General features: G+C 46.3%; 1 protein-coding gene across 16 annotated transcripts in view; it reads right to left on the bottom strand.

The window, feature by feature from the left end:
• Positions 1-22,500, bottom strand: part of LOC147029380 (catenin delta-2-like) — a 474,794-nt gene that overhangs the window by 11,987 nt on the left and 440,307 nt on the right. Inside the window, exon 22 of one of the 16 annotated variants that reach the window (XM_085872408.1) lies at positions 15,007-15,195. The exons of 14 other annotated variants lie outside the window; for them this stretch is intronic. In XM_085872408.1, the coding sequence (XP_085728534.1) occupies positions 15,035-15,195 (161 nt within the window). In that variant the 3' untranslated portion in view covers positions 15,007-15,034. Of the gene's footprint in view, positions 1-3,054; positions 3,353-15,006; positions 15,196-22,500 lie in introns of those variants that run through there. One more of the 16 variants, XM_085872409.1, reaches the window with a different exon arrangement.

Genomic DNA, 22,500 nt, shown 5'->3' on the forward strand with positions numbered 1-22,500 from the left:
AAAGGCGTGCGTTGCGATTTCTTTTCAGTTCGGTTATTAAATCTTTACATCCAACGAACAACCAGCAATCATTCCATTCCCCATCACGATCCATCACCCACCCGCTGTCTACAAGCACTCTGACTTGCCATGGCAGGGTCTTGCAGCCGTTCCTTGCCGCTTCCACCGGCGTTCCTTCCACAAACGTTGTAACTCTTGCACGACAGCCTGTGCAACATTGATACTGTTACTCGTCAAGTATGAACCCGCGTGTAAGACTGGCTGGGGTTTCCCGGCAGGGGCTGTTGTGGCGTCGATACTGCCACTCGTCGAGTGTGGGCCCGTGTGCAGGAGTGGCTGGGGTTTCCCGGCAGGGGCCAAGGTCCCGCCCCGGAAAGGTGGGCCGTAGGACCTGTCCAATCAGAGGCAGACAGTGAGGTGTGCTCACCAAGGCCCCTCCCCGCTGAGGGAGGTCGATAAATTCCCGAGCACTCACTGAGGCAGTTGGTCTTTTTGAGGTCTTGGGTGGTCTTTCTGAGGTCTTGGGTGGTCTTTTTGAAGTCTTGGAGAGTCCTTTTGGGGTCTTGGAGAGTCTTTTAAAATTTATTTTGAAGAGTTTTTGGTGGGCGTCGAGGCGGCGAACGTGTCTCTGCTGGCCCTCGACAAGGAAGGGAAGAGCGACCCCAACCCCCCTCCGTGGACACCGGCCATTTACCATCCGAGCTCCACTACAAACCTCGAGTCCCACACGTACGACTGGGGAGCAAACCAGCGACCATTGTCAGGTGCCGCATCGTGGAGCACGCCCTTCCTCCGACGGTCATGTACCCAACCGAACTCTGGCCCCCAGCTTGTCTCTCTCCACGGCTGCGAGGGACCAATAAATACTCTGGGTTTCTATTCATTTTGTGTGTGTGTCTGCGTGTGGGCCCGTCTTTAAGTAGAACTGAATAAGTGTTTTTGGATCATTGTGAATACTTCTTGCATATTCGCGTTAAGTCTTGCTTTGTGTCTTCATTTACTGTAAATAAAACTTGTGAGAAATGTTCCCAGTTCGTTTCCGTCCCTTCTTGCATTGGTCCAGCATAGTTCAGATCTGAGTTTAGCCGGGTTTTTATACCGGAAAATCCGTTCATTCCAGCCGGCACGGCTTTGGCAGTTTCCGCTCGGCTGCACCTGAACCGGAGTTGGTAGTCGGGAGTAGGAACTCGACCGCAGTTGGTAGAGTGACCCGGTTCGAGCAAGACGTGCCGAGGGCGTGGTTTCCCCGGGAGTCGAAATCGCGTAGTTAATTAGGTAAATTGGTTATCGACAAAAAGACCCTATGCTACACGGTTGAAATATTGGCGACCACGGTCGGTTAAACAACCCGCCGGCTCGCAGAGTTATCCGAGCGACGGCCTACAATTCCGGGGAGTTTGGTGGGAGACGACGCAAACCTCCCCCACCAAGTGGTCGTAATCGCCACCGAGCTCCGGCTGACAACAATATATACATATATTTCTGTATATACAGTATATATGTAGATACAGTATATATATATATATATATATATATATATATATATACATATCTTCTTCCTCTTTCGGCTTGCTCCCGTTAGGGGTCGCCACAGCGGACCAACCGTCTCCATTTCGATCTATCCTCCACATCTTCCATTGACACTCCAACCACCCGCATGTCCGCCCTCACCACATCCATGAACCTCTTCTTTGGCCTTCCTCTTCTCCTCCTGCCTGGCGGCTCCATCTTCAACATCCTTCTCCCGATATACTCCGCTTCCCTCCTGTGCACATGTCCAAACCATCTCAATCTCGCCTCTCTCACTTTGTCTCCAAACCGTCCTACCTGCGCTGTCCCTCTAATATACTCATTTCTTATCCTGTCCATCCTCGTCACTCCCAACGAGAATCGCAGCATCTTTAACTCTGCCACCTCCAGCTCTGCTTCCTGTCTTTTTGTTTGCGCCACCACCTCCAAACCATACAACATAGCTGGTCTCACTACCGTCTTGTATACTTTCCCCTTCACTCTTGCAGCTACCCTTCTGTCACAAATCACTCCTGCAACTCTTCTCCACCCACTCCATCCTGCCTGCACTCTCTTTTTCACTTCTCTCCCACACTCTCCGTTACTTTGGACAGTTGATCTCAAGTATTTAAACCAATCCACCTTCCCCACCTCAACTCCTTGCAACTGCACCATACCACCACCCTCCCTCTCATTTACACACATATACTCCGTCTTACTCCTACTGACTAACATTCCCCTTCTCTCCAGTGCGTACCTCCACCTCTCAAGGCTCGATTCAGCCTGCTCCCTACTCTCCCTACAGATCATGATGTCATCCGCGAACAATATATATACACACACATTCATACATACATACATATATACATATACATACATACACGCATATACATACATTCACACATATACCTCACTTTGTCTCTCCGAAAGAACCACCATAACTCTGAAGCTTTTCAATGTCAAACATGTCCCCAAACTACCACCGGGAAAAGCTCACCCAGCTCGGCAACACCAGGTCTCTGCCCATTCCTCCCCCGACACCCCCAGGCAGTGCCGGCTAGCCCCTGCTGGTTGCCAATCAGCACTGTTGTGTTCAAGCTGAGGGAAGGTTTTCAGACACAGTATATTATGGAAGGAAAATGATTAAGAGACTGTAGCATTCCCAAATTGGTCGTTCATTTACCACCAGTCAAGTCTTGGAAAGGGAACCTGACTATTTGGGGAACACCAGCACATATAAGAGGATTTACTTTGATGACATAACCATAATACATCAAGCAAACCTTCCACCAAAAAGAAATGGGAGAGAACAATATGAAATTGCGTGTGGAGTTCTGCCGCATTCCTATCTACAGTTGGCTCAAAAGTGCAGTTGAAATCACCACAACGTAAATGCAATGATGAAGATCAACTGAGTACAAGTGATTTATCATAGAAGAAAAAAAAGTGCTCTTTACATTACACTCCCACTCGGTGCATACAAATAAAATACAAGTACATTTCCGAGACTTATTGCATGCTTCCGATATGGTCTGGCACCCTGCTCTACTCACCAAACTCTCTTCCTGTGGTATCCAAGGCAATCTCCACTCATGGCTCGCAGATTTCCAAGCCTGTCGCAGCCAACGGGTAGCCCCAAATGGAATTCTCTCATTTCCTCTTCCTGTCAAAGCTGGAGTTCCTCAAGGCAGCGTTCTGGGTCCTGTACTTTTTCTGGTTTTCATCAATGATCTCTTCGACTCTCTGGAATATCCTCTATTTCCTTGCTGATGACTTCACCCTCTGCCGTACCATCTGTCATTCCTCAGATCGGCAAACAGCAGCTTCTTCACTCTCTGCAGACCTGGATAAAAATCACAAGCAGGTCCAACACTTGGAACATGTCTTTCAATCCTGATAAATCTCACACTCTCACTTTGTCTTTCCGAAAGGACCATCTGGAAATCCCCTCCCCCCCCTCCCCATCACCCATCAATGTTCTCAACAATCCTCTTGAACAAGTCCTTTCATTGAAGCTTCTGGGTCTCACTATCTGCCATGATCTTTCCTGGGAAAGCCACATTTCCAAGCTGGCTTCCAAAGCCAGTCACCGACTGGTAGTCCTCCATCGTGCAAAGTCCTTCCTTGGCACATCTGAGCCCCTGACCATGTACAAAGCTTTCATCCACAGCCTGATGGAGTACTGGTCTTCCCTTTGGGTTGATGTTTCCACCTCGCTTGCCTTTCTCGGCCTCACGCTGTGGAAACCAAGGCATTTCGGATCATTGGTATCTCCCGCGTTGAAGCAGAGTCTTTGGGTATATATATATATATATATATATATATATATATATATATATATATATATATATATATATATATATATATATATATATATATATATATATATATATATATATATATACATTGTTGGAGATTTCCGCCGGCGAGCGAACGACTGCGTCTTGCCAATAGCGGCCGCTTTGCCCACCGAACGGACAATCTAGTCATGGCTTTCCGGATAAACGCCGGAAACCAGCCACAGGTGTGTTTTTAACCACACCACAACCTTGTCCGCACTCTACCCGCGCTACAGGGTCCGATCGCCAAATCTTCGATTTACCTTATTATTTGTGCGGGTAGGTTACCGAGAGATTGTCCCTCAACGGGACCGCTTGGAAACGAGCCGCTTAAGCAGCTCGCTTCCTTTTGGGATAACCGAGTGGGGTATTATCGCGCAGTCCCGTTGGAGCCAATCCCTTTACTGGCTATTTAAAAACCAACTATATTCCGAGTGCAAGATGGGGCAGTTCAATGAGGCAATGGACGCAACGAACAGGTTTACATTCACACAAGGACATTTATTATAATAAAGCACGTATACAATTAAACAAGGCAAAACACGTATGCAATTATACAAGCAACAAAAGCAAGACAAAAGAACTACAACCGTCTACTTATTATGTACAGTCACTTGCACTGAACAGCCGTTCCTACTTATTAGACGGGCCCACGGACACACGTACGCACACACACACACACCCAATAAATGGTGGCAGAGGCCTTTAATAATGAGGTCCAGCTCAAAGGACAGGTGAGCTGAAACCCAGAACGTATCTCGAACCTCTCCACCTCGTGTGGTCTTCAAGTTGTTCGGACCTGGGCTCCAGCGAGAGCGAGCTGGATCCAATCGCCGTGAGCTGCGATCCTTCCCGAGCTCCCGCGAATCCTCCCACGCTTCTCAACACGTGCTGGTGAGACGAGGAGCCGATCCTTCCCTTCGATACGTCGCTTCCCCGAGGAACCACCTCCCGCGCTTCTCAACATGTGCTGGTGAGAAGAGGCGCCAATCCTTCCCGTCGATGCGTCGCTTCCCTGAGGAACCACCTCCCGTGCTTCTCAACACGTGCTGGTGAGAAGAGGCGCCAATCCTTCCCGTCGATGCGCCGCTTCCCCGAGGAACCACCTCCATGAAGAGGTCGTTGAGTCGCACCAAGCCGGGAACCAAAATGGAGAACAAAGAGCTCCACGAACCAAGAAGAAGAAGCCACCACTCACAGCTCGAGCCGAGCGACCGGCTTAACTTTCTTCCAAACAGGGCACCTTGAAGCAAAAAGCTCTACCGAGCCAAACAGAAGCCGAAGTTCACAGAACCACCAAAGCAAAAAGCCTCCAAAAAGCCTCCTCCCGAGCCAGGCTTCAGCCGAAGCTCAATGAGCCAGCCGAAGCAAAAAGCTTCCGAAGGCCTCAACCCTAACACAAGCCAAGCAGGACCCGACGGTCTGCTGAGCGACTACTCTCTGCCGAAGCAAAAAGCTTACTCATCCAACTCCCTTCTCCAACTCTGCCCACGAACAAAAGAAAAGATCTCCTCTTATCCTTCTCCCACCCTTCCCCCGCTCCCGGCGTGACTCATGACTCATGCCCTCATGCTCCATCCCCCGCTCAGCCACGGGTGGGAGGGAGTTGTTGACATCATGAGTCACGGGACGGCAGGATTCTTCTTCCTCTTCGCAGAAGAGGGGGAGGGATGTCTCCATTGTTCTTTCCTAACTATTAAATCGATCCACAGGGCATCTAATCGATTTCTGAACATTCAAACAATGAAAGGTGAGCTATCCAGGGAACAAGCACTTATCGACATAGCTGACTCAAGGAAGCTGAATGTTGTGTGCAATCGAATTCCCAAATTCGTAACACTACCCCTCCCCTTTTTACAGACTCGTCCAGAGTCGTCAAATTTTCGTGTGACCAGCATGTGTAAGTTTTCCCCCAGTACGTTCTACCTTCGGATCCCCGAGTGTGACATTTCTTTATACGTGTCCCAAAAATAAATAACCTAATGCGCTGCGTAACTAACCAAACAAACTGTCGGACTCATTCGGACAACTTAACTAAAATTGCCGGCGCTAAAACAAACATGCAGGTGAGGTTCCACGTATTTACAATTTTCTCTCAACTTATCCATTACTTAACCATGGCCCAGGACTTGTGATCTGTGAAAGGGGAGAAGGTAAAAGTCATTACAAAGTCATTGGTGCAGGGGAGTGGATGGAGATGGTAGAAAAACAAATGAACATGATGGATGCACGGGCTGCCTGCAGGGCAGTCCTTGCAAAACCGGATGGTCCTGGCGCACATGGTGATGGATGGACACAGGGGCAAACGCAAACAAGGGCGAGCAGGCATGGGGTCATGGCAGAGGCAGGCAACTAGGCATGGAAAGGTAAGCCCATGCACAACAGGCCGGCAGGTGAAGCTGGCCGGCCTCTGGTGTAGATCCATCAGGTCCGGAGGGAGTGCGGTGGTGCCGGCCGCTCTGAAGGCAGGTTCGGACCGAGCATACTGTCTCCCCCCACTCTATCGTCTTTGCCTGTCTCTGTCCATAACCACTCCCTTAATTTGCCAAAAAACACAACAAAATTTGGCCCCTCTTTATTTTTATTATTTTTATAATTGTCTCCCCAACCCCCTTTATCGTCATTGTCTGGCTAACCTATCCTGTCAGCCTAGCCACTCCTAACCCCTACGTTCTCTCTCTGGAGGGGAATAAGGGAGAGCATGCATCCTGTCCTGAGGCCCAATTAAGCCTCAGAATGGCCTCCTCAGATTTCAGCGATCTTTTTACCACGGTGAGTCCAGCGGCCCACCGAGAGCGAAGGGATGGATGGTGCCAAGGGGTACATCTCCTATCTACCCTAACATTCATAAACATGAAACTACCCCGGGGCTTTCCAAAAACACCTCACACTAAAAACTATCGGTTCTAAAAACCATGATTCCCGTCGCCTGTGTTGGTGTCCATTATAAATTTGGGCCTTGCCGTGAAATTTTCATACGTGCCCTCGCACAATTTCCTGGCTGGGCAGCGTGGCTCAACTGGCAGGAACTCCCCCTCTGCCAAACTCTAACCATGGCACCCCCAGGCCCGCAGGCTGCCTCTGAGCCTAGCTGCTCCCTACAACGCGGGGGGTTGCCCTCTCTGGCATTGCCCCCCTCCGATGCCCACGTGGCGTGTTGATTCCCCGAGTCCCTTTCCGAGGGTCGCCCGTGCCAACTACACTGCCCCCGTGGCATTCTGGTGCTATGGGTCCCGTTTCCGACGGGTCGCCCATGCCCACTACACTATCCTGGCCCCTCTTGGGCCCTTGGCCTACTCTGGCCGACTAAACAAAACTCACCTTTCCACAGCCACGCTCCCAGCCGGTCCATGAACTCCTGCACCCTCCAAATGGGTTTCGTGCCTTCTCTCGACACCAACAACAAAATGACCTCCATTTTGTAAATTTAACTAATCCACTGGCCAACATTAAACTGACCCCGGGTCACTTGGGTGGGAATCACTCCTCCCCCCAACCAGTCATTTGCACCATGCATACCACATTCGCTCCACTCACACACTTGGGCCTGCTGTCCCATACTCACTCATTGTGCACTTTTCACTCTTTTCCACTCACACCAACACTCCACACTGCCATTCTTCCTAATTAAATCCCCTGACTAACCCGTGCTCCCTCCTCATCTCTTAAAACTCATGCACGTTCAATTTACTCTTCGTAGCTAAGCTACGTCTCCACTACACATTTCCAGTCTGTCCATATCTCCAAAAAAAAATATCCAAAAATTCCCATTTCCAAAATCTGAACTAAAATCCCTCGACCTAATCCATTCCATGGGCTCCATGAGGCCTTGTCCCTGCCCCATGAATGCGGTCTATCACTAACCCATCCCCCTAACTAGTACTCCCTGTGCCCCCGAGACAGGGGGGGGGGTCTTCCACCCCTTGCCCAGGGAATCCTGTTCACCCGAAGCGAGGCTTGTTTTTTTTTTTTTTAAATGCGTGCACCAGCGCGGCAACTCGCAACCTGCGCTCTTTTACTCTCGTGACGTCATGGCAGCTGCTCGCACATCTCGTCCCTCCTCGGATGGTACCATCCGGCAGGGATTTCTCTTCTGCCGGATTCCAACCCTGCAGCCATGACGTCATCCTGTGCATCAAAAAGAAGCCTCGCATTTTGAGGGGTTCCCCATGCGAACACATGTGCTCTGCTCGTCGGAGCTTCACACACATGCCCGCCTGGAGAACCCATCCGGTCCAAATACATTATCCAGCCTACCTTCTGTCCGTCCGCGGGATCGGCTAATCCACCGCGTGCGTATACGGACCGGGCTTCACTCCCGCAGGCACGCACGTGGCAGCCTCGTACGTTGCACAGCACGGATCCCGCGCGCGCTGCTGTGCAAACCTGGCAAGGTTGGCACGGTTCCCAAAATAGCTACGGCCACTACTCGGCCTTTGTCCCTCATCAGGCACCGTCGTCTTCGCACTCTCGCGCACAAACTCCCACGTGCCACGACTCTCACACACCTCACCATTACAGTAGGGCATGCGGTTGCGGTCTCCCGCATGCTAACCGCCATCTCCCTCTCATACCGCCACCTCACACACGCGGTCTCTCTCACACATCGCCTTTCACTCACATACACCATACCACTCACACACGGGGAATCGCTTACACACGCCATACCACTTACACATGGGGTTTCACCCACACAGTGCGTGCTTTCCAGCACACATTTCGCCACACGTAACCACACACACCGGGACGACCACGTTGGGGATTTGCACTACCTCAAGCGCTCCCGGGGTCTCCAAACCCCCCAAGCTCCACGTGCACCCGTTAACAGCACTCGCCACATCTAACTCGCAAAGCTCGACTGGACTCACCTGGTCACGATCCGCCTCAAGGGGGCACAGTCCCTCCCCTCGTTCCTTAAGGAGGCCATACTGCTGCTTGCATCGGGTCCCAACACATTCCACCAGCTCACCCCCATTGTCCTCCACCACCTCTTCCTGTGTGCTCGTCAATTACCTGTAGTTTCTCCTCTACTTGTTTTATCTCAGTCACCTCGTTTATTATTTCCGTTTCTTCCTGGCTCCATTTTCCTTCCCATTTGAGTCGTTCTTCCTCTCTGAGCCCCTTTAGTTGTTCATTATCTTTTCGGAGCTTTTCCATCTCTGTGGACTCTATCTTTGCTCTCTCCTCGAGTTGATTAATTTCAAATTCATATCGTTTTTGCTTTCTACCCCACCATCTCTCATGTTCTTCATTCTCCAATCTCATCGTTTCTTTCATCTTGTTGATCTCGCTTTCCTGTTTCATTTGTTCTTCTGTCTGTTTCTTATTCCACTGTCTCTCTTGTTCCTCCTTCTCCAATCTCATAGTTTCCCTCAATTGGTTTATCTCCCTTTCCTGTTTCATTCCTTGTTCTGTCACTATCTCCTTGTACTCCAACCTTGTTTTTTCCGTTTGTTGTTCAGTTTCAAATTCATACTCTTTTTGCTTTTTATTCCACTGTCTCTCTTGTTCCTTATTCTGCAATCCGGCGTTGGCTTCCAGCTGTTTGATCTGTTCAGTGTGGTTCCTTAACGTTTCATTCTCCATTCTCTTTCTTTCCTCTTTGAACATCCCCAGTTCGTTTTGTAATCCTGTTTCTTTGTTTTGGTGTTTCAGTTACTCAGAAGCTTTCTTTTCTAATTCCGTCCTCTTCTCCACACCTCTTTCGCATTATTTCTTCCTCATTTCATCCATTCCCTCACCGAATTCCTTGCTAATTTTGACCCAATACTTTCCTCTTTTTTCCTCCTGTTCCAGGCTTTCTCTTTTCCGATTGCCTATTCTTACCTCTTCCTTCAGTAGTTCCAATTCCACATCGTGTTTCCGTTTTTCCTTTTCCAGCTTCCTTTTCCATTCTTCTTCTAAGTTCTTTCTATCCTCGGAGTTACTAATTTGCTCCTCTTTTCTTTTCTTCAGTTCGCTCTCTGCACTTCTTTTGAATGCTTGCTCTCTCCTTTCATTCGTTCTCTCACCGTTTTCTTTTAGTTTTCCCAGATATTTCTCTGTTTTGTGCCCGAAGCCCGCCAATGTCCGCCAGCCTCGCCTGCCATGATCACGTGGTTTCAATCGTTGGTTGGGAGCCCCGCCTCGTATCGTGCCGTTCGCTGTGCTAATTATATCAGCCCGCTCCCTGCTGCGCTGAGGTGCGATCGCGCCGCTATTTTGCGACTCCGTTTGCCGGCGAAGTTCGTGCTCAGTGTATGAGGGTGAGCTCCCCCACTGATTATAATTGGTGGTGGGGTTATAAAAAGAACCGTCCCGGGCCATGGATCCTACATCAATACACGTATCTACACCACCCTGCTCCCGTTCGCCTTGAACCGCCATCTTGGTTCTCGGAATAAATTTAAAGCCCGCAATTTAATAGGAACCGAGGGTCACTCCACACACCCTTGGTCCGATTCCCGTTAATTTAGTTTGGAGGGGGATGGATTTGAATCCCACACTCCTGAACACCAGTGTTGTATATTTCCGCCTGCCGGCGTGCGAACGACCGCGTCTAGCCAATAGCGGCCGATTCGCCCACCGAACGGACAATCAAGTCGTGGCTTTCCGGATCAATGCCGGAAACCAGCCACGGGGGTGTTTGTAACCACACCACAACCTTGTCCACACTCTACCCGCGCTACAGAGTCCGATCGCCAAATCTTCGACTTACCTAATTATTCGCGCGGGTAGGTTACCGAGAGATTGTACCTCAACGGGACCGCTTGGAAACGAGCCACTTAAGCAGCTCGCTTCCTTTTGGGATAACCGAGCGGGGTATTATCGCGCAGTCCCGTTGGACCCGATCACTTTACCGACTATTCAAAAACCAACTATATTCCGAGTGCAAGATGAGGCAGTTCAATGAGGGAATGGACGCAACGAACAGGTTTACATTCACACAAGGAAATTTATTATAATAAAGCACGTATGCAATTAAACACGGAAAAACACATATGCAATTATACAAGCAACAAAAGCACGACAAAAGAACTACAACCGTCTACTTATTATGTACAGTCACTTGCACTTAACAGCAGTTCCTACTTATTAGACGGGCCCACGGACACACGTACGCACACACACACACACCCAAGAAATGGTGGCAGAGGCCTTTAATAACGAGCTCCAGCTTGGAGGACAGGTGAGCTGAAACCCAGAACCTATCTCGATCCTCTCCACCTTGTGTGGTCTTCAAGTTGTTCGGACCCAGGCTCCAGCGAGAGCGAGTTGGATCCAATCGCCGTGAGCTGCGATCCTTCCCGAGCTCCCGCGAATCCTCCCGCGCTTCTCAACACGTGCTGGTGAGACGAGGCGCCGATCCTTCCCGTCGATGCGCCGCTTCCCCGAGGAACCACCTCCAAGAAGAAGTAGATGAGTCGCACCAGGCCGGGAACCAAAATGGAGAACAAAGAGCTCCGCGAACCAAGAAGAAGAAGCCACCACTCGCAGCTTGAGCTGAGCGACCGGCTTAACTTTCTTCAAAACAGGGCACCTTGAAGCAAAAAGCTCTCCCGAGCCAAACAGAAGCCGAAGCTCACTGAACCACCAAAGCAAAAAGCCTCCAAAAAGCCTCCTCCCGAGCCAGGCCTCAGCCGAAGCTCACTGAGCCAGCCGAAGCAAAAAGCTTACTCATCCAACTCCCTTCTCCAACTCTGCCCACGAACAAAAGAAAAGATCTCCTCTTATCCTTCTCCCACCCTTCCCCCGCTCCCGGTGTGACTCATGACTCATGCCCTTGTGCTCCATCCCCCACTCAGCCACGGGTGGGAGGGAGTTGTTGACATCATGAGTCACAGGACGGCAGGATTCTTCTTCCTCTTCGCAGAAGAGGGGGAGGGATGTCTCCATTGTTTGTCCCTTACCTATTAAATCGATCCGCAGTGCGTCTAATCAATTTCTGAACATTTAAACAATGAAAGGTGATCTATCTCGGGAACAATCACTTATTGACATAGCTGACTCAAGGAACCTGAATGTTGTGTGCAATCGAATTACCAAATTCGTAACAATACGTGTGTGTGTGTGTGTGTGTGTGTTTATATATATATATATATATATATATATATATATATATATATATATATATATATATATATATATATATATATATATACATATGTATATATATATATATACATACATATATATATATATATACATACATATATATATATATATATATATATACATACATATATATATATATATATATATACATACATATATATATATATATATATATATATATACATACATATATATATACATATATATATACATACATATATATATACATACATATATATATATATATACATACATATATATATACATACATATATATACATACATATATATATATATATATATATATATATATATATATATATATATATATATATATATATATATCAGGTATCATGTGAGAATTTATCGTCACGTGTCCGACAAAACTGGAATTTTATGTATATATATATACATATATATATATATATATATATGTATATATATATATATATATATATATATATATATATATATATATATATATATATCGGCAGATTGTTGGCCTTTATGTCTTCTGCTGTCTCCTTTCCAGCCTCACCCCCCCCCCAACCCTGTCTGCGATCTGTCCCCCTCCATATTTCCGCAGGGCGCTCAAGGTCCACCAGCAACCCCCTTCTGGAAAAACTACCAACATCTCGAATCACTGCTCACCTTCACTCTTTCATTCCTGTTTTTTCCCATGTTTGGAACAAGCTCCCACACTCTCTTCAATCCCACTCTTCCCTCCAGGTTTTGAAAACAGCTGTTCACCACCATCTCTTAGCTTCCCCCATCCAAAACCATGATCTTTTCTTCCCATTAATCCACCCCAAACCCACCTCCTTCAGATTCTCTGCTTTCCTTCCTGAAAGTCCCTATGGTGTCAGGACCTGTAAGTCCCTCTCGTAATCCTCTTGTTTTCCCCGTGTGCCCTTCCCCCATCCCTCTCACTTCCACAGATCTCATGTCTCTGTTCCACTGTTTTGTGCTTCCCTCTCCTGCCCCTCTTGTCAACTTCTCCCCTTGTTGTATGTTCTGTGTGTTAGCTCTTATGAGAGCCTTGACCTTGTATATAAAAATAAAAAATAAAAAATAAGGTAAAAATGGAAATTGTTTTCAACCAGTTCAACAAAAATGAATTGGTTTTAAACAACCTCCTGGAAGAGGCATTTCTCAGGTACTTGCCATAAGTGATGCAAAAACATCAGTGGAAGAAGCATGCAGATTATTGAAAAAGTATGGTCCTTTAACTCCAACTGCACTGGTGGGGGGTGGGGGGCTTACATTTTTTTGCAATTTTTTCACAACCGCTGGGGATTTCAAATTCTTCTCTCAGGACTTTTTTTTTCTCAAGTGTCTTGCACACATTTTGATATCACATACGTCCAAAATCATACTTACCGTTCAGGTATCATGTGACAATTAATAGTCACATGTCCGACAAAACTGGAATTTTTGCAGATGTTTATACACAACAAAAACATGTGAATAAGGGTTACATGCATTCGTAGACTGATAGTGTAAGTTAATTGGACTGTAATTTATTCTGAGTGTTTTAGCATGTTGTCGAAGACAGACTGAATAATTATACATACAGTACATACATACATGGGGAGCATGCGCCACAGCGCGTCACTGGATGCACTTTCCGCATGTACGGTACTCCAGTGGCCTCCATCTGGCCATCCCCCAGGCAGGTGCCTATCCCATCCCCATCTCTTAGGGAAAGGACATTCCAGGCACCCACCCGAATGGACCGCTTCAGGTTAACCTGAGGAGACCGCAGTCTGGTGGATGATGCCTCAGCACCACTCCGACAAACACTCTTGTGTGTTTTGGTGAGTGAAGTGTTTTTGTGGTGGCCGGAGTGCAAATCCTGCCACCAACCTCATAGGGAAGGTAACGGGAGGACATTCACAGATGCAGTTGGCACCAGCGGGCGCGGTAATTTGGTCACGGGAAATTTGGTCACGGGAAACTTGGTCACGGTAAAACAATCACAAGGTAATTTGGTCACAGTAATTCGGTCACGAGGTAATTTGGTCACGGTAATTCGGTCACAAGGTCATTTGGTCACGGTATTATTATTATTATTATTATTATTATTATTATTATTATTATTATTTATTATTCACTGCATTTAAGGCCAGTAAGGCCCAAGAGCAGTAATAAACATTTTCATTTCATGGCCGGCGAATCTTGTTGGCATAATGACGTATTGACCAAGTTTACTTACGACTATAATGGAATCGATTTTGTCTCTCTCAACTTTTAAATTCCGATTCCATTATAGTAGTCAGTAAACTTGGTCAATACGTCATTATGCCAACAAGATTCACCGGCCATGAAATGGAAATGTTTATTACTGCTCTTGGGCCTTACTGGCCTTAAATGCAGTGAATAATAAATAATAATAATAATAATAATAATAATAATAATAAAAATAACATGACGAAATTACCTTGTGACCGAATTACTGTGACCGAATTACTGTGCCCAAATTACCTTGTGACCGTTTTACCGTGACCAGGTTTCCCGTGACAAAATTTCCTGTGACCGAATTACTGTGACCAAATTACCTTGTGACCGTTTTACTGTGACCAGGTTTCCCGTGACAAAATTTCCTGTGACCAAATTACCTTGTTACCGTTTTACTGTGACCAAATTACCTTGTGACCATTTTACCATGACCAGGTTTCCCGTGACCAAATTTCCTGTGACCAAATTACCTACATTCGGCACCAGATATGAATGGCCGTTGGCTCACAAGGAGCTCCTCTAATTATAGCAAAAACAATAAAATACATAAAAATATAAAATTAACATATCATGAATGTTTTTTTTGGGGGGTTTTTACCATCCCGTTCATTACTTGATGATATATGCGTGTGCAAATTTTCAAGTTCATCGGAGCACCAACGGCCGGACCCCATCAGGGAAGGCTCAAAAACACCCAGTTCAGGTTGGGTTAACAAGATGATACCAATCATGCTCTACATTTTGAGTACTGTACTGTGAGTTTCCTGTAAAAAAAAACAAAAAAAACATTACATGAAGATTGTTGTGCTGAAACAGGATTTTTCACCTGAACCTGGTGGACGTGGCGAACACCCTCAGTATTCATAGTCAATGTTCCAAAAGTAATTGCTTCCCGAATCAATGGATTCATTCTGTTGTTGAGAACACTCAAACGCTGCTGTAATTACAAACTTTCTCAGCCAATGAAACTTTGATCTCGTTCTGTCAAATTCCTCAGGTTTTCCAAATATGTTCTCTGCGGCATAAATGGAAGAAATTAAATCAGGAAATTTCTTTTTAATAACCACCATTATGCTGTCCACAAGTCTCATTTAGCAAGGAAACAATAAGCTGGTGAAATACCTCTGACCGCATGGTGACAGCTGAGCCACCTCAACATCATCATGGGATTATATCAGATCAGATAATGTGCCACAAGAGTCATGGATATCAACCTTGGTAATCAATATTTTGTCAACAAGTAACCCCAGAAATTTTCAGAGCGCTCAACTGGAGTTGAAACCTCATTTTCACACTCTTGTGGAACTACATTCACCACCTCAATCAGAGAATTGGTAACACTATTTTGACTCGATTTCTGCTCTGTCCTCGGAGAAAGTAATGGCGGCGATCCATTTGCAGATTTGATTGTCGCCTCAGCATCGCGATTTATTTTACCCATACAACCATTTTCATAAATAGTGTGGTGATGCAAAACTCGAGACTTAATTTTATCATCAATAAAATCTGCTTCATTCCCTTTGTCACTATCAAGAGTGGAACCATCAGAGAGCCACATCTGTAGCTGCACTTTCCTTGTCGAACACAACATTCTTTGCTGCACTGTTGGGATTACTAGCAGCAGGTGCTTCCGTCTTTACATCACAGTTATAAAATCGTCACTCATCTCCCTGCACGAGGGAACAGCATAAACAGTCAAACCATTCCATGCTACTTCATTGGATACACTAGTTATCCTTTTCATAGGCTATTTTGATGTGACCTGTTCACCACACTTCAAACATGAGGCTTTGGGGCAGAATCTTACAACATGACTGAAAACTCCATCAGAGAAAGCACATTGATGTGCCTGATGATGCAAACATTTGATAATTGTGATCATTTAGGATAACTCTGAATGAAACATTTCGGCCCATATCATCACCTCGAACCATGTATAGCTGTCAGAGGCAAATCAGAAGCTAGTCAAACACTTGGAATGTGTCTGTCAATCCAGACAAACAATCCTTTCAATCCACATTTCAAAGTGGGCCTCCAAAGCTAGCCGCTCTCTGGGCAAAGTCCATCGTACAAGGTCTTTCCTTGGCACACCTGAACTCCGATCCACCTTCAAGGCATTCATCCACAGCTTCATGGAGTACTGCTCTCCCCTCTGGGCTGGCTTCCCTGCCTCCCATCTTGCTCAGCCTGATGCAGTGGAAACCAAGGACTTCAAGATTATTGGAATCTCTCGCGATAAAGCCGAGTCTCTGGATCTATCAATTCACCATCACAGACAAGTTGGTGGTCTCTATTTTCTCCTGCCTCCTTTCTGGTTTTGCACCATCTGCTCTTTCCGTGCTTTGTCCCCCCATCCAGGTTTCTGCAGGGCAAACACGGTCCATCAACCCCCTTCTGGTTAAACTATTTTAATCCAGGATCAATGCTCAACTCCACTCATTTGTTCCTCTTTTTCCCACCTGTGGAATCAACTTCCACATCCTCTTTCAATCTCATTCTTCCCTCCAGGTCTTCAAGACAGTTGTTCACCACCATCTCAAATCATTCCCCATCTAAAACCATCATCCTTTTAACCCTCTTCCACCCCTCTCCGGCAAACCCCCACCCCACCTCAAGCCCCCCTCCTTCCAAATATCCATTTTTCCCCTCCTGAGAGTTTCTTTCCATATTCATCTTGTGCTTTTCTGCTCCCACCCCCACCATTCCTCACCACACTCATTGCTTGTCCAAGTTTTCTTTTATCTTATCCTTCAACTCTACTGTTGGTGCCCCCACCCTCCCTCTCTGCTGTTCCTTTTGCCCTGTAACATCCTGTTCTGTTCAGTGCACCAGTACTAGCTCTTCCACGAGACTTGACTATGCATACAAAAAAAAAAAACATTGTGTGTTTTACCTGCTCGAATGCAGCACCTGATGGGTTTCATCGAAATCTTTGAAACAATTGTTACTGTAATGTGACAAATGAGTGGTCACAAATTTATCTTTGGTCACGAATGTGGGTGTGTTTTAAGTTGTTATTTTTGGTGGCAGTGGTATCCAATGGAGAAGCCAAAACAAAATAATCACCAAAATGATGCTGTACTCACGACATCGTGAACTAACTTTTCATTGGAAACAAAAACAACAACCTTCTGATTAATACACGACATGGCACATACATGTTCACAACCGATAACATTTCCTACCACGAAGACAATGTTTTGGGTCAGGACCCCCTCGGGTCTAACAGACACGAATGCGTGCTTCGGCATGAAACTTCCAAATGCCTCATAAAGTGAGCAGATGTTCGCCATACTCGTGACTCACAGATTCAACAACAGTTCTGCTAAAGATTTGTCAGAGGGGCACAACCTTAAGACATTTATGTACAAAAGTAATGAAACGCAAAGCATTGAAAAAAGATCCACAAGTCTATGTGAATACCAATAATAATGAAAAAACAAAACATAATCCGGGAAAAGGCTTACACAACTTCATTAGAGTGGTGGAGTCCAACCTGGCTACCAAATAAAATAATTCCCCAACAGGCCAGCTCGGTCACTAATCTTTCTCTGAGAAAAATGAGATGCAAGACAGATAGGTAAGAGAAAACAAGGAAAGGCAGTACAGTCAGCACGCACACCTTAGAGCACTGATCCACTGGCACTCCATGCGCCGTGATTGGTACAGCGAAGAAAGGAATGAGGGAGAGGGATATATCTCTTGCTAACCACTAACTGACTCCCGAACTCACTCATGTGAATGTTTCGGACTTTTGAGATGGGCTGGAAAGCTCAAAATTTGGATACTGATACAATTAGCTAGCAATTCGTGTGCAGCCTGCGGCTGCTGGTTGCATCACTTTTTAGGGGCGCAGCTATGCCGCTGATGCAGCGCCCTCTATTACCAGGACACTGGTACTCATTTTGCCAACCTCAAAAGGATGACAGGCTGAGTCAAACCACATCTGGTGTTAAGTCAATGGAAAACAGGGCTCAAACTCAGGACCCGAAGATCTAAAGCCAGCCACCTAAACCGTTAAGTCAACACCAGGTTTTGACTGATGTAACCCAAAGCAAATATTCCAGACAATATCACAAAACTGTCCGTAAATGTCCAAAAATGAAAATATCTGTAAACTAGAAGGGCACTCAGTAGAGCGCATACCTACGCCACGTAATGTCTGATCCACGAGAACGTATCGGACCCTTTTCATTTTTGAAATGTCATGCAATACAGTACTATATCGTTTTTGGCCCTACCTCTGAATGGTAAAGAATCACTTAAAAAATTAAATAATTATCGTATCCAGATCCGGATTTTCACAAAAATCGAAATAATATGTCCTTACGACACACCCAACGTGTCCACTAAGTTTCGTCCGAATCCGTGCACAACTTTTTGAGACATCATGCGACATATCATTTTTAGCTCCATCTCTCAATGGTGAAGAATCACTGAAAAAATTCCAGCAGTCAGATCCGGATCCGAATCTTCACCAAAATCGAATCAATTCTTCCCCAGAATCGAATCAATATCTACAGCACAACTGAGTATGTGATGGAGAGCAGAGTGGGGCTGTGAGGTGAGACGGAAATGCAGAGTTGTGTATTGCTCCGCATTAGATTGCAGTGGATGTAAAATAATTTATCCCATCTTGTGAAATGTGAATAATATGCTAAACCAACAACTTGTGCACATATAAGGTGATAGAAAGCTCTGTGGATCACATGACTACCGCAAAGCATTGGTGTTTCTGTATTGATCATGCCAAAACAAGTTCTTTTTCATATTCGGATAAGCGCTCTTTGTCCACAAATTATGTACCGATTTCTCGTTATGTGCTTTCAAATGCTTTTGATCATTGATTAATATATTGTTTGCCTTTCTGAATTGTAATATATGTTTGTAATACATGTCTTGCTTATGTGACATCAATGCTGAGAAAGTGCTCTCCTCGTGAATGCTCAACACCACCACTATACCAGTCAAATCAAACATTTCAAACCAGATGACAAGAATCTATCTATAATTCCAGCAATATCTGTGTGTGTGTGTGTGTGTGTGTGTGCCTGTCTGTCTGTCTGCGACCGCCGTTTCTCGACCACCGCCGGTCCGATCTGATTGAAACTTGCCAGGAATATTGCCGGGGCCCCGCAGATGTGCCTTTTCGAGGTTTGATATTAATCGGACAAGCGGTTCCCAAGTTACGGCCATTTATCTGTCAACCAATGACAAGACACGGTGCTATGACATCACGAATGACGTCACAATTAATGTTTATTTATTTATTTTTGCACGATTGATGGTCCGATCTGATTGAAACTTGCCAGGAATATTGCTGGGGACCCGCAGATGTGCCTTTTCGAGGTTTAATATTAATCGGATGAGCAGTTCCCAAGTTACGGCCATTTATCTGTCGACCAATATCTGTGAGAGAGGGGGACGGGAGAGGGGGGGATGAGAGTGAGGGCGAGAGAGGAGGGGGGAGAGAGGAAGGGCGAGACTAGGGGGGATAGAGGGGTGGGCGAGAGAGGGGGAGAGAGAAGGGGGTGAGAGAGGGGGTGAGAGAGAGGGGCGATCGAGGGGGGTGAGAGTGGGGGCGAGAGAGGGGGAATGAGAGTGGGGGAGGCGAGAGAGGGGGGCGAGAGAGAGGCAGCGAGAGAGGGGGGCGAGAGAGGGGGCGAGAGAGAGGGGTGAGAGAGGGCTGCACATACTGGCACTCACCTACGGGCACGCACCTCCGGGCCCGCCCCTACGGGCCCGTACTCGTCTATCTATAATTCCAGCAATCTGTGTGTGTGTGTGTGTGTGTGTCTGTCTGTCTGTCTGTCTGTCTGCGACCGCCGTTTATCAACGACCGCCAGTCCGATTTGGATTGAAACTTGCCACGAATATTGCCGGGGACCCGCAGATGTGCATTTTCGAGGTTTGATATAAATCGGACAAGCGGTTCCCAAGTTACGGCCATTTTACTGATTTTTCAGTGTTGAAAAGGTGTATATATGGCAGCTGAAGGTGTCATTCCACCTTCTCACCTTATCATGCCAATTTTTTTTCCAAAATTATTAATAACCGGACGATCACCGGTCCAATCGGATTGAAACTTGCCAGGAATATTGCCGGGGACCGGCTGATGTGCCTTTTCGAGGTTTGATATCAATCGGACAAGCGGTTCCCAAGTTACTGCCATTTATCTGTCGACCAATGACAAGACACGGTGCTATGACATCACGAATGACGTCACAATTAATGTTTATTTATTTATTTATTATTTTTATTTATTTTGCACGATTGATGGTCCGATCTGATTGAAACTTGCCAGGAATATTGCCGGGGACCTGCGGATGTGCCTTTTCGAGGTTTGATATTAATCGGATGAGCAGTTCCCAAGTTACGGCCATTTATCTGTCGACCAATATCTGCGAGAGAGGGGGATGGGAGAGGGGGGATGAGAGTGGGGGCGAGAGAGGAGGGGGAGAGAGGAAGGGCGAGACTAGGGGGATAGAGGGTGGGCAAGAGTGGGGGGTTGAGAGTGGGGGCGAGAGAGGGGGACGGGAGAGGGGGATGAGAGTGGGGGCGAGAGAGGAGGGGGAGAGAGGAAGGGCAAGACTTGGGGGGATAGAGGGGGGGAAAGAGAGGGGGGAGAGAGAGGGGGGCGAGAGAGGGGAGGCGAGAGAGAGGGGGCGAGAGAGGGCTGCACATACTGGCACTCACCTACGGGCACGCACCTACGGGCCCGCCCCTACGGGCCCGTACTAGTAATAATATTGAACATATAATCCCCGTGCTGGCCCAAGCACATCTGGGCCTGGTGAAAGATCTGATTATTCGTCCATGCTCAGTTAAATTAAATGTGTTTCCCTCTCTTATGTTTTCTGCTCTGATACTTTAAAATATACTTGACAATTGATCATCACATACTGATGGTTGTTTTATAATGGATCGATGTAGTGTACTCGTTAACTGTGTTACAACATAATTTTTTCTTTATTTCACTTGGTTGGCAAGTTAAATTAAACAAAACTGCTTTGGTCGGTGCCAGTGAGATGCACGAAAGCTTAATTCTAATTCATGAATACTGAATCACAAATTTCCTCTGTCGTAAACCTTTCGGAATCACATGAACACAGGACATTATGATGTTGACATGAAGTTTACATGATGCAATAGTCGTGAAAGAGGAGAGCAGTGAAGCAATGGAAATATCAAATAAAGCTTGAAAAACCTCGAGGACAAACCATAGGAATTTACATTTGAAACAGAGTCATGACCATGTCCTTGAAAATGTTCTGTTGTCTCTTATCAGGATGTGATTTGTCAACTCGCTTGCATACGAGTAGATCACCCTCCCCATTTCTCTTCCCTATATAAGAAGCTCTGTTTGAAACATCAAGCCAGAAAGCAATCACATTGCATTGATTGTATTTCTCCACAATCATGTAATAAATAAATGATTCGACCTGTATTGTGATTGGAGTTACTTGAGTAAGGTTTCGAGTTTTTTACGACACCGCGATAGAGTGAGGGACCCATTCCACAACTGGTACATTTTACCACGACAATTCAAACGCGATGAAGCAAAACTGTGATGCGGAAGCCCGCGTTCGGGGTGGGCTTGCTGTACATAATACAGTCCAAGAAATGAGTCTTTCTCTGGGGAGGATTAGCATTGAGGGGAGCAATTTGTCAACAAAATACACAGTTGTACATAGGGTCTGTGTGTGTATCACACTCTCTCTCTCTCTCTCTCTCACACACACACACACACACACACACACACACACACACACACACACACACACACACACACACACACACACACACACACACACCCTTTAGGCTAAAACCAAAGTTACATTCAAAAAAATCCATGGGATTGATGAAGCTCATCCACGGGAATCCCGTTTATAAACATCCATCCGAGGGATGGCACACGCGGAACTTAAGCCCCTGTCACATCTTGACGATTTAGCCAGTGTATGGCAACGTATCAAAATTTATCTAAAACGCTGCTGTACGCTGACCTATTGATGTTTTTTTCAGTTTTGGGTGTATAATAACGTGTTGGACGTATGCATAACGTATTAGTAACGTACACAGAACGTTTCGATAACTTATAGATAACTTAAACCAACGAATGCTGAGCGTGTTGTCGACGTTCACAACCTATGCTCAATGATATTCTAACTAATGCTTAGCGCGCGGCAGCGTATCGCCGACGATCACGTGGCATAGCCTATTAAAAGGCTGCCGCTCGACAATTCAAATCATAACCGCACTAGACATCGAAGTGTCAACAACACCGTCATGCCGAAGAAAACTTTGAAGAATGCTGCAA

The sequence above is a fragment of the Eptatretus burgeri genome, chromosome 3 (assembly GCF_056783735.1).
Source record: "Eptatretus burgeri isolate ZD-2024b chromosome 3, Ebu_testis_v1, whole genome shotgun sequence".
In the NCBI taxonomy this organism is placed as follows: Eukaryota; Metazoa; Chordata; class Myxini; order Myxiniformes; family Myxinidae; genus Eptatretus; species Eptatretus burgeri.